Raw genomic sequence first — 12,909 nt, 5'->3', positions numbered from 1 at the left:
TTATACATGAAATTCATTGGTGACAGATTTAAGGAGGTGGGATTAGGTGAAGCGGGGAAACCTCTGTGATAGGATAAAAAGTAAAATGATGGACACATACTTAGGGGGCGTGCAGGAACAATTAACATGATGATGAAGGAATTTGTGGTCTCTGTCCTAGACCCAGCACACCTGGCTGTGCCCCAGGGGCTTCATAAAAAGTGAAGTCACGTTACCCAGACATTCCAAGGACATGTTATCTTAGATGCAAAAAGACAGATAGGCTCAGTTACAGTAAAGGTTGACCTTATCAGTGAAGATATCGGCTTAGGATGTAACTGCCCACCATAACTGCTTTTAGTTAAGGTTTAATTTCAGACCATCCGTTGTGGTTACTTTAGGTCTGCAAAACTGCCATGCAGGCCTCCCCTGAGCTTGTTAGGTCAGCATGTGGCCCCTTTCGTCCACAATAAGAATAAAAGTAAAAAGAACAAAATACGTACATATATACATATATGTACATATATACATATATATATATGTTTATACCAGAAAAAAAATTTCCCCTTTGTTTAACCTATTTATGTATTCATCTATATTTGAAAAAGGAGAATATAGTAGAGAGCATATAAGCCTGAGTTTGGTGAAAGAAACTAATTAAGCTATTAGTAGAAGAAGAGAGCAAGTGATGAGAGGAAAAACAAAAGTACAAAATAAAAACAAAAGCAAAAAAACAAATGAACAACAAGAAAAGGAAAAATATTGGCTAGTGCATAAAGAGAAAAGACAAGGGTCCATGGACTTGGAATAGGGGAGAAGAAATTCGATATATGAGTAAAAGAGAGACTACTATAATAGTAATGTATCAATAAAGCAGATAAAAAAGATTAACTTTTAAAAAGGAGTAAAATTAAAAGAGACAGAAAAACTAACACAGGAATAGGAGAAGAGAAACAAGATGAAAAAGGTAGAAGTGAGGAAGAAAGGTTGGCAAAAAGGAAAAAATGAGATAAATAATGATAAAAAAGTAAAAATAGAATGTAGAAGAGTAATCCGAAAGAAAAATAAAGGGCTAAAAAATAAGTATAAATAGAAATAATGATAATAAAAAATAAACATAATAAAAAATAAAGAAAATGGAAAAAAATAATTTTTTAAGTAGAAGATAAAAAAAAGTGAAGTAATGAAGTGTCATTTGTTTTAGTTGAGTTTTAATCTCCCATGGGGCCTGATTTAGGACCCGTCTGTACTCTTCTGTCTGCCACATTTATGTTTCCTGAAGATAATGTGCTCTACAACACAATACCAAGTGTGAAAGGAGACGGCATCTGGGTGGTTAATGAGCAGTCAGGCTCCATGGCTTTGCATCTCTGTCTGAAAATGCCCAGCACCAGACAGTTGTGGCTCACTTCTGTGATGTGTCCCTGCCAAGGGCACTGGGGTCAGTTTTAGCTTGTACTGCCCACTTTTGCAAGGATGCTCTCTAAATCCCTGCTCCTCCTGGCTGAAGAGGGTGCCAGGTACAACCGGATTCCTCCCCTCATTGGGTTCAGCTTCACCTTAAGCCCCCAGATTCAGGGTGCATCTGTGGCTTTTCTCAGTGTTTCTCCATTCTTACCTCCCCAGTTTGTTCCCACTTGCCCACCTTTAGCTGTTTCAGTGCATGGTATATTTATACATGAACAGAGAATCCTTTGTTGAATTATAGCTATTGAAATAGTTGAAACTCCAAGGGGATCGCTCACACTGCTGTTCCTCTGATGTCACTTAGTAGTCAGCACAAGTTGAGAGTCTGAAGATTTTTGAAGAATAAATTGTCTTGGGAATTTACCTCTACTGCCAAAAGAGTAGATTATCCTCTGGACAAAAAACATGCTCCTTCCTGTGATAATCCTGCATCCTGGGCCTGAGTTCTGCCTGGGTTCGTAGCCTGGGGGAGGCAAGTTTCAGACATGGGGAGTGAAGCCTGGGTGGACAAATGACTTTTAAACATATAATAAAAATTCCCTTTTTCACTTAAGATACGAAAAGTAAAACTAAAATGTATTTACCTTTCAGATTGGCAATGAGAAAAGATTTGATAAATCATCACGTTAGTAATGTAACACATTTTTCTGGTATGTAAATTGATTTAAATATTTTATAGTACAGTTTGGCAATGTATAGCAAAATAAATATGCATAAAACTTTCATCCAGTAATTCTGGTTCCAAGAACTTAATATACAGGTACCCAAAAAAGTATATATTGGTTTATTTTAGCATTGTTTGTAATAGCATATATTCAGAAACAATTTAAATTTTCATCCTTATGCAGACAGTTATATAAATTGTGGTGCAGCCATTAAAGAGAATAAAGATATTTATATGAAGTGAAATGTAATCAACATCAAGACATTTTAACAAAGATCAGCCTAAAATGACACACTAGATCAAATGGATTTAATTGATATCTTCAGAGCATTTTACTCCAAAGCAGCAGAATATACATTATTTTCAAGTGCACATGGAAACATTTTCTAAGATAGACAAGATGTTAGGACACAAAAAGTCTCAATAAATTTCAAAAGATTGAATTCTTATCAAGCATCTTCACTGACCATAATCGTATAAAACAAGAAATCAATCACAGGGAAAAAAACTGAAAAACACACAAGGACATGGAGGCTAAATGACTTGTTACTAAACAATGAATGGGTTAACAGTGAGATAAAGGAAGTAATCAAAAAATACCTTAAAATGAATGAAAATGAGAATACAACAACCCCAAATCTATGGGACACAGCAAAAGCAGTCTTAGGAGGGAAAATCGTGGTGTTATATTCCTACCTCAAACAAGAAAAGTCTCAAATAAACTAACTTTACACTGAAAGGAACTAGAAAAAGAAGAACAAGCAAAGCTCAAAGTAAGGAGAAGGAAGGAAACAATATCAAAGCACAAATAAATGAAATAGCATCTAAAAGAAAAAAGAAAAAATCAGAACAAAGGGTCAGTGAAACCAAGAGCTGGTTCTTTGAAAAGATAAACAAGAATGACAAACCTTTAACCAGACTTATCAAGGAAAATAGAGAGATGGCCTAAGTAAGTAAAACCAGAAGTGAAAGAGAAGTAACAACTGACTCTACAGAAATACAAGGGATTGTAAGAAAATATTATGAAAAACTATATACCAACAAATTGGACAATCTGGGAGAAATAGATAAATTTCTAGAAACATCCAATCTTCTGAAACTAAATTAGGAAGAATAATGAAGTTGAAGCAGTAATTCAAAAAACACCCAACAAACAAAAGTCCTGAACTGGATGCCTTCACAGGTGAATTTTGCCAAATAATGAAAGAACTAACACCTGTTCTTCTCACACTATTCAAAGTAATTCAAGAGGAAGGAAGACTCCCAAGGTCATATTACGGGGTGTGCATTATCCTAATTCCAAAACCAAATAATGACACTACAGAGAAAAAAATTTATAGGCCAATATCCCTGACAAACATAGATATTAAAATTCTCAACAAAATATTAGTAAACCAGATCCAGCAGTACATTGAAAAGATCATATACCAATTTAGTGGGCTTTTTTCTGGGGAAGCAAAGTTGGTACAATATATGCAAATCAATAAACATGATACACCACATAAACAAAATGAAGCATAAAAATAACATGATCATATCTATAGGTACAGAAAAAGCACTTGATAAAATCACCCTTTTATTATGTAAACTCTTACCACAGTGGGAATATAGAGAACATATCTCAAAATAATAAAGGTCGTGTATGACAAGCCTACAGCCAATGTCTTACTCAATGGGCAATAACTAAAAGCGTTTCTCTTAAGATTAGGCACAAGAAAGAGGTATCCACGATTAGGCACAAGAAAGGAATCCACTCTTTCACCACTCTTACTCAACATAGTGCTGGAAATTTTACCAAAACCTTAAATTTATATGAATTCAGTAAAGTAGCAGAATATATAATAAATATCCAGAAATCAATTACATTTTTATACACCAATAATGAACTGTCAGAAAGAGAAACAAACAAAAATCTCTCTCACAATTGCTTAAAAAAAGTAAAATACCTGGGAATAAATTTAATCAAGGATGTAAAAGACCTGTACTCAGAAAATTATGAGACACTGAAGAAAGAAATTGAGGAAGATAGAAATAAGTAGAAGCATATATCTTGTTCATGGATAGGAAGAATTAACATCATTAAGTTATACATACTAACCAAAAGCAATCTACAGATTGAATTCAATTCCTAAGAAAATACCAATGGAATATTTCTACAGACTTAGAACAGGTGTTTCAAAAATTTGTATGGAACTAAAAAAGACCATGAATAGCAACAGCAATCTTGAGAAAGAAGAACAAGGTTGTAGGAATCACCCTACCTGATATCAAATTATAGTAATCAAAACAGCATGGCACTAGCATAAAAATATACATATAGATCAATAGAATGTAACAGAAAGAAAGCCATACCTTTATAGTCCATTAATATTTGACAAAGGAGGTAGAAACATACAATGGACTGAAAATAGTCTATTCAATGACATGGTGTTGGAAAATTGGATATATATGTGTAAAAAATGAAACTAGACCACCTTACACCACACACAATAATAAACTCAAAATGGATTAAAGACTTAAATTTTAGACTAGAAACCATAAAAATCCTTTAAGAAAGCATAGGCAGTAAAATCTTGGGCATTTCTCCTAACAATATTTTTTCTGATATATTGCCTCAGGCAAAGGAAACAAAAAAAATCAGATTGGACTACATCAAAGTAAAGAGTTCTTGCACAGCATAGGAAACCATCAATGAAATGTAAAGACAAACCACTGAATAGAACATATTTGCCAGTGATACATCTGATAAGGGGTTAATATCCAAAATTTATAAAGAACTTATAAAACTCAACACCAAAAAGACATTCAAACCAATTTAAAAATATGACAAAAGACCTGAATAGACATTTCTCCAAAGAGGACCTACAGATGGTCAATAGATATATTAAAGTTGCTCATCATCAGTAATCATCAGAGAAATGCAAATTAAAACCATAATGAGATACCACCTCACACCTGTCAGAATGTCTATCATCAATAAATCAACAAACAACAAATGTTGGTGAGATTGTGGAGAAAAGGGAACACTAGTTCACTGCTGGTGGGAATGCAGGTTGGTGCAGCCACTATGGAAAACAGTATGGAGTTAATTAAAAAAAAAATTAAAAATGTAACTGCATTTTGACCCAGTGAATACTCTTCTGGGATTTAGCCAAAGAAACCTGAAATACTAAATCAAAAGAAAATATGTACCCCTATGTTCATTGCAGCATTATTTACAATAGGCAAGACTTGGAAGCAGCCCATGTGTCCATCAGTAGATGAGTGGATAAAAAAGCAGTGGAACCAGCTGGAAAAACCTATGAACCAAGAGGCCACGGTTCAATTCCAGGTAAGAGCGTATGCCCAGGTGGTGGGCTTGATCCCCAGTGTGGGGTGTTTAGGAGACAGCCGATCAATGATTCTCTCTCATTATTGATGTTTATCTATCTCTCCTCCCTTCCTCTCTGAAATCATTAAAAATACATTTTAAAACAACCATTATTTAAAAAGTAAAAAAGCAATAGTACATTTACACAATGAAATACTACTCTGGTAAAAAAGAAAAATTTAACTTTTGGGACAGCATGGATGGACCTGGAGAACATTATGCTAAGTGAAATAAGCCAATTAGAGAAAGACAAGTACCATATGATTTCACTCATATGTAGAATATAATGAGCAAACTGAACTACCAAGCAAAATAGAGACAGACTAATAGAGAACAGGCAGACCACTCTGGTCAGGGGAGGTATGCTGGGGATTGGAGGGATTGAGAAAAAAGAAAGATAACTCATGAACAACAGTGTGGTTTTTGTGGGGGTGTAGAAGGATGGGTGGAGGTGGAAGAGGGTATGAGGGTGATAAAAGGTGATGGAAAAAAATAAAAGAAAGGTAAAATATGTGTCAGATCTGATCATTCCACTGCAATTAAACAAATTCCAAACATTTTGCTATGCTCTTTAGGTCTGATCAGACCTCTGTCTTCATTCATTGTTTTGTTTTTTGTTGTTTATTTCATTCACTATGTTCCAAACATGACGTCTTTCTCTCCCTTGAGTATTCTAAGCTCAGTGGCACACCAGGGCCTTTGTCCTTACTTTTCTGTCTTTCTGGATCTTTTCTCCCATATTTTTGGTGTAGTGTCTCCATTCATAGTTCAAATAGTTCAAAGGTCATATTCTGAGAGAGGGTTACCCTGACTCTCATGTTTTTCTTAAACTTTTTACTTCATAACTGAAATATCTAAATTTAATCTTAAATATTTATTGACATACTAGAGGCCCGGTGCACAAAAATTTGTGCACTGGCGGGAGGGAGGAAGGTGGGGTCCCTCAGCCCAGCCTGTGCCCTCTTGCAGTCTGGGACCGCTCAGGGGATGACCACCTGCAGACTTAGGCCCGCTCCCCGGGGGATTGGGCCTAAGATGGCAATCAGACATCCCTCTGGCAGCCCTGGGGGGATGTCCACTTGCCAGCCGGGAGCAGGCCTAAACTGCAGTCAGACATCCTTAGCGCTGCTGAGGAGGCAGGAGAGGCTCCCACACCACCGCTGTACTGGCAGCCATCAGCCTAGCTTGTTGCTGAGCAGAGCTCCCATGTGAAAGCGCCCTGACCACCAGAGGGCAGCTCCTGCATTGAGTGTCTGCCCCCTGGTGGTCAGTGTTTGTCATAGTCATTCCCAGTCTTTCTGCTGTTAGGGTCAGTTTTCATATTACCCTCTTACTATATAGGATAGAGGCCTGGTGCATGGGTGGGGGCCGACTGGTTTGCCCTGAAGGGTGTCCCGGATCAGGATCGGGGTCCCGCTTGGGTGCCTGGCCAGCCTGGGTGAGGGGCTGATGGCTGTTTGCAGCTGGTCACACCCCCTTCAGGGTGGGGGTCCCCACTGGGGTGCCTGGCCAACCTGGGTGAGGGGCTGAGGACCATTTCCAGGTGGTGGGTGACTTAGGCCCGGCTGGCTGATAGCAGGTTTCTGGGGGTTGTTTAGCTTCTATAATTGCAACATAGTTGCTTAGAGTGCAGCTCTGAGCTGGGCGGCGGCGGCTGGTGGGTAACCTTGGCTTCCTCCATCACAGGAGCAAGCAAGCCTCCTGTTCGCTTCAGCTGCCTGGCTGCCAGCCGCCATCTTGGTTGGCAGATAATTTGCATATCACCCTGATTAGCCAATGGGAAGCATGTCAGAGGTACAGTTAATTACCATGTTTGTCTATTATTAGATAGGATTTTTAAATCTCATTCCACCTGAATATAATGTCCAGCAGTGTGTCCATCTGGTTTACTGCTATATTTTCAACATCTATAATAGTACCTGGTACATAATAGGTGCTCAGTAAACATTTTTGAACTAATGAAGGTATGAGTGAAAGGTAACTAGCGGCTAAAAGAATCACTGAACTTGTTACATGTATTACTAAGTAGTAATAATAAGTATGTTTTTAAAGTATGAAATGTTTTATTTTTCAGGATTAATTGGAATACCTCAAAATGTCAGGTAAGTTTTTGTGAGTAAGTTTTAATATGCTTTATTTTCAAATGTGAATTTTGTTTTTTGTTTTTTTTTTTTCCAAATTTTATTTTTTATTACAAAGGGTATTACATATGTGTCCATTTTTTCCCCCGCCCTAGACAGTCCCCTAGCCTCCAAATGTGAATTTTGTGATTGCTTTCCTTAAAAATTATAGATTTTGCCCTGGCTATATGGCTCAATGGACAGAGTGTTGGACCTTAGATTGAAGGGCTTCAGGTTTGATTCCGGTCAAAGGCACATACCTTGGTTGCAGGCTTTATTATCCTCGCTCCCAGTTGGGGACCACACAGGAGGCAACCAATTGATGTGTCTCTTTCTCCCCCTTTTCCTTCCATTTGCTCTAAAAAAAATCAATGGAAAAATATCCTCAAGTGAGAATTAGAAAATAATAATAATTTAAAAAATAAAAATGTATCCTCAGTGAAGATTTTTTAAAAATTGTTTGAAGTTTATTTCATTTTGAATTTTTTTTATTAAGTATTTGGAGAGTATAAATTCATGTACGTATACTTATTTATACATATGAGCACTCCTTTCTATCTTTAACAAAAAAGGGTTAAAAGGGATTTACATTGGCATATATGTGTGGAAAGATCTCTAAAGTATGTGGGGAAATTTGGATAAAGAAAAATACAGGTAGAAAAGTAACTCTGCAAAGAGAGGTAGTAATAAAAAGCCTGTGACAGCAGCCTGTCTTCATAGAGGAGGGCTCAAAAGTAGCACCTGCATTTTCATGCAATGCAAGACATGATACAAGGAGAGACACACACTGTTTATGGGATTTGTGTGTGTGTGTGTGTGTGTGTGTGTGTGTGTGTGTGTGTGTGAGAGAGAGTTTGATTGTTTTTAGATAAAAGTCAGTTAGTTAAGAGATTCAGAACTTTTCCTTATAGTGAGACCAATGAAAAGGTTCTCTGATTTCAGCAAGAGGAAAAGTGACTTCAGTACTCCCTTGAAGCAATCAGGGTGACTTAGATCTTTCAAGATGAATAGGGCAGAGTGTGAATGCCTGGAGATGTTGACTAAACCACCTCTAATTGAACTGCATATGTCACCACTGGCTTTTAAATCATTTAGTATTCATCATGCTCTGTTTTGAATTTACTAAGTATTTATCGTGTTATGTTTTGAATTTATTCAAACAGCCATTTTCCAAAATGGATTTATGAAAAATCCGATTCACTCTATATATGACTTTACATACTATGAAAAAGAATTTTTGACACTGTGAAAGGAAGTTATGTAGGTAGGAATCACATCAGAACAGCTGAAGCTAGTAGCCTGAAAGTTCCTTGCTTTGATCATAGCACAATGGTTTAATATTTTCATTTTTAATCCATATTCAGCCTGAAAATTTATCGAATACTATAATAGGTTGATATTTAATATACTTATGAATTATGATTTTTGTATGAAATATGAGTGTATTACTTATTGATTATATGCAATAGTGCATGCCAACAAGAAAAAGTGAATGTATTCTGTTATATTATCTTTTCCATTGTAAATCATGTGCCTTATCTTTCCCCAAAGGTGTAGTCCCCACAGCCCCTAAGCAACCTACAGATGAAATGGGAAATCAATTAAAGTCACCTGATCCAAGACCTGATGCCCCTCCAGACTATAATTCCCATTTTGTACCAGGTATGTTGAATATTCAGAAAGGATTTTTCCTCTCTCCAGACAATTATACTAATATTTAAGATTGCTTTTAAAAAATAATTAGGGCAGTGGGTGGAGGTGGAAGCAGCCAAAGAGGGGATAAATGGTGGTAGAACAAATAAAATAAAAGCACAAATAATGTTTAGCCGATGAGGCTCTGTGGGTGAGTTTTGACCAGGAGGTCACAGTTCAATTCTGGTTAGGGTATATGCTCAGGTTACAGGCCAGGCAAGCATGAGGCAGCCGAACAATGATTCTCTCTCAGCACTGATGTTTCTCTCTGTTTCTCTCTCTCTCTCTCTCTCTCTCTCTCTCTCTCTCTCTCTCTCTCTCTCTCTCTCTCTCTCTCTCTCCCTCTCTCCCTCTCTCTCTCTCTTCCTATCTGAAATCAATAAAAATTCATACAAAGAATATACAAACATTCAAAGAATAACTAAAACCTATCCTCCTCAGGCTATTCCAAAAAATGCAAGAGGAAGGCACACTTTCAAGCTCTTTCTATGAATCCAACAATACCCTAATCCCCAAAACATATAAAGACACTATAAAGAAAGAGAATTACAGGCCAATATCCCTGATGAACATAGATGCTAAAATCTTCAACAAAATTCTAGCAAACTTGATCCAGCATTACATTAGAAAGATCATACACCATGACCAAGTGGGATTTATTCCAGGGATGCAAGGCTGGTACAATATCTGTAAATCAATAAATGTGGTACCTCACATAAACAAATTGAGAGATAAAAGTCAAATAATCATATCAATTAATGCAGAAAAGGCATTTGACAAAATTCAACAACCTTTCCTGATAAAAACTCTCAGCAAAGGGGAAGAGAGGGATAATAACTCAACATAGTAAAAGCCTTATATGGCAAACCTACAGCCAACATAATACTCAATGGGCAAAAACCAGAACTATTTCCCCTAAGAACAGGAACAAGACAGGTCTGCCCACTTTCACCACTCCTTTTTGACAGAGTACTGGCAGTGGTAGCCATAGTGATCAGACAAAAGAAGAAACAAAAGGCAACCAAATTGGAAAAGAAATAAAACTGTCATTATTCTTGACAAGAAATTGTACATAGAAAACCCTAAAGACTCAGTCAAAAAACTACTAGACTTAATAAATGGATTCAGCAATGTAGCAGGATACAAAATTAACACCCAGCAGTCTGTGGCTTTTTTATACACCAATAATGAACTCAAAGAAGGAGAAACTGAAAAAAAAAACCCATTTAGCCATTGCAACAAAAAAAATTAAGATACCTAGGAATAAGTGTAACCAAAGAGATAAAGGACCTGTCCTCAGAAAATTACAGGACACTGAGAAAAGATATAGAGGAAGACAAACAAATGGAGGAATATACCACGTTCATGGATTGGTAAAATCAACTTTTTAAAATGTCCTTACTTACCAAAGCAATCTATAGATTCAGTGCAATCTCCATTAAAATACCAATGGCATATTTCAAAAACATAGAACAAACTCTCCAAAAATTCATCTGGAATAAAATGACTCCAAATAGCTGTAGCAGTCTTGAGAAAGAAGAACAAAGTTGGACGATCACAAGACCAGATACCCTACAAAGCCACTGTTCTCAAAACTGCCTGGTACTGGTACAACAGACATATAGACCAGTGGAACAGAACAGAGAACCTAGAAATTGACCCAAGCCATTATGCTCATTTAATATTTGACAAAGGAGGCAAGAGCATACAGTAGAGTCAAGGCAAGTCTCTCAGCTAGTGAAGACAATGAGTGGACTCCAGCAAAGTCTCATCAATAAAAGATGATGGACAAATTGGACAGATACATGCAAAAAAATGAAACTTAGACCACCAACTTCCACCATACACAAAAATAAACTCAAAATGGATAAACATAAGATGGGAAACCATAAAAGTTTTAGAAGAATCCATAGGCAGCAAAATGTCAGACATATGTCCTTTCAATATTTTTACTGATTCAGCTCCTAGAGCAATGGAATCTAAGGAGACTACCTCAAAGTAAATAGCTTCTGCACAGTGAAAGAAACCATCAACAAAACAACAAGAAAAGCTCACTTTATGGGAGAACATATTTGCCAATGTTATATCTGATAAGGATTTAATCTCCAAAATTTATAGGGAACTCATACAACTTAACAAAAGGAAGATAAACAATCCAATCAAAAAGTGGGCAAAGTACCTATCTAGACACTCTCCAAAAGAGGACATACAGAAGGCCAAGGGACATATGAAAACGTGCTCAAAGTCACTAATCATTCAAGAGATGCAAATCAAAACAACAATGAGGTACCATCTCACACCTGTCAGAAGGACTATCATCAACAAATCAACAAATGACAAATGCTGGCCAAGATGTGAAGAAAAAGGAACCTTTTTGTATTGCTGGTGGGAATGCAGACTGATGCAGCCACTGTGGAAAACAGTAAGGCTTTTCCTCAAAAAATTAAAAATGGAACTTCCATTTGATCCAATAATCTCACTTCTGGGAATATATCCCAAGAAAATAGAAACACCAATCAGAAAGGATATATGCACCCCTATATTCATAGCAGCACAATTTACAATAGCTAAGATTTGGAAACAGCCTAAGTGCCCATCAGCATATGAGTGTATTAGAAAACTGTGGTACATCTACACAGTGGAATACTATGCTGCTGAAAAAGAAGGAACTCTTACCATTTGCAACAGCATGGATGGAGCTGGAAAGCATTATGCTAAGGAAATAAGCCAGTCAGATGAAAGATAAATATCACATGATCTCACTCATTTATGGAATATAATGAACAACATAAACTGATGAACAAAAATATAACCAGAGTCATAGAAGCATCGAACAGACTGTCCAACCTATGAGGGAAGGCGGGGTGTGAGGGGGTAAGAGATCAACCTAGGGACTTGTATGCATGCATATGAGCATAACCAATGGACACTAGGAGGGTTAGGGCAGGTGCTGGGGGAGGGAGTGGCTGTGGAGAGGTCAATGGGGCAAAAGGGAGACTTATGTAATACTTTAAACAATAAAAAGTAAGTAACTCTTACCATATTCAACAGCATGGATGGACCTGGGCAGCACTATGCTAAGTGAAATAAGTCAGTCAGAGAAAGATAAATATCACATGATCTCACACACTTGTGGAATATAATGAACAAAATAAAGTGATGAACTAAAATAGGTCCAGAGACATAGAAGCATGAAACAGACCATCCAACCTCAGTGGGAAGGCAGGGAGCGGGGTGAGGGTGTGAGAGATCAACCAAATGACTTGTATGCATGAATATAAGCATAACCCATGGACACAGACAGTAGGGAAGATGAGGGCATGTGCTGGGGTGAGAGTGGGGGTGAAAATGACCAGGGAAAGGTCAATGGTGGGGTGTGGAAAAGGAGACTTATGCAATACTTTAAACAATAAAGAATTAAATATATATATAATATATATATTTACAAACTGAAATCAAAATTAATTAATTGAATGTTTCAATAAATATTGACTGACTACAGGGTGCCAAGTAATTTACTAGGTGTCAATTAAGAACATATTCTTTTCGTTATTGTTGTTAATCCTCACCTGAGGATATTTTGTCCATATATTTTTATTTTTGTATTTTTTCCATTT

At 36.9% G+C, this 12,909-nt stretch overlaps 1 protein-coding gene and 1 long non-coding RNA gene across 3 annotated transcripts in view; both read left to right on the top strand.

Moving 5' to 3' along the window:
- Positions 1-5,357, top strand: part of LOC107185126 — a 20,421-nt gene extending 15,064 nt beyond the window's left edge. The window contains exon 3 of the long non-coding RNA XR_001516040.1: positions 5,320-5,357. This is a non-coding gene — a long non-coding RNA (uncharacterized LOC107185126). The remainder of the gene's footprint in view (positions 1-5,319) is intronic.
- A 39-nt stretch (positions 5,358-5,396) lies between these two features.
- PLSCR4 (phospholipid scramblase 4) overlaps positions 5,397-12,909 on the top strand; it is a 51,055-nt gene continuing 43,542 nt past the window's right edge. For both annotated transcript variants that reach the window (XM_015572408.1, XM_006776637.2), the window contains exons 1-3: positions 5,397-5,441; positions 7,555-7,582; positions 9,152-9,262. In XM_015572408.1, coding sequence (XP_015427894.1) covers positions 7,576-7,582; positions 9,152-9,262 — 118 coding nt within the window. In that variant the 5' untranslated portion in view covers positions 5,397-5,441; positions 7,555-7,575. The remainder of the gene's footprint in view (positions 5,442-7,554; positions 7,583-9,151; positions 9,263-12,909) is intronic.

Source organism: Myotis davidii, unplaced genomic scaffold, assembly GCF_000327345.1.
Source record: "Myotis davidii unplaced genomic scaffold, ASM32734v1 scaffold1029, whole genome shotgun sequence".
NCBI classification, from domain to species: Eukaryota; Metazoa; Chordata; class Mammalia; order Chiroptera; family Vespertilionidae; genus Myotis; species Myotis davidii.
Note: the sequence above shows the minus strand (reverse complement) of the source record. Positions and strands in the feature narration are given on the sequence as shown.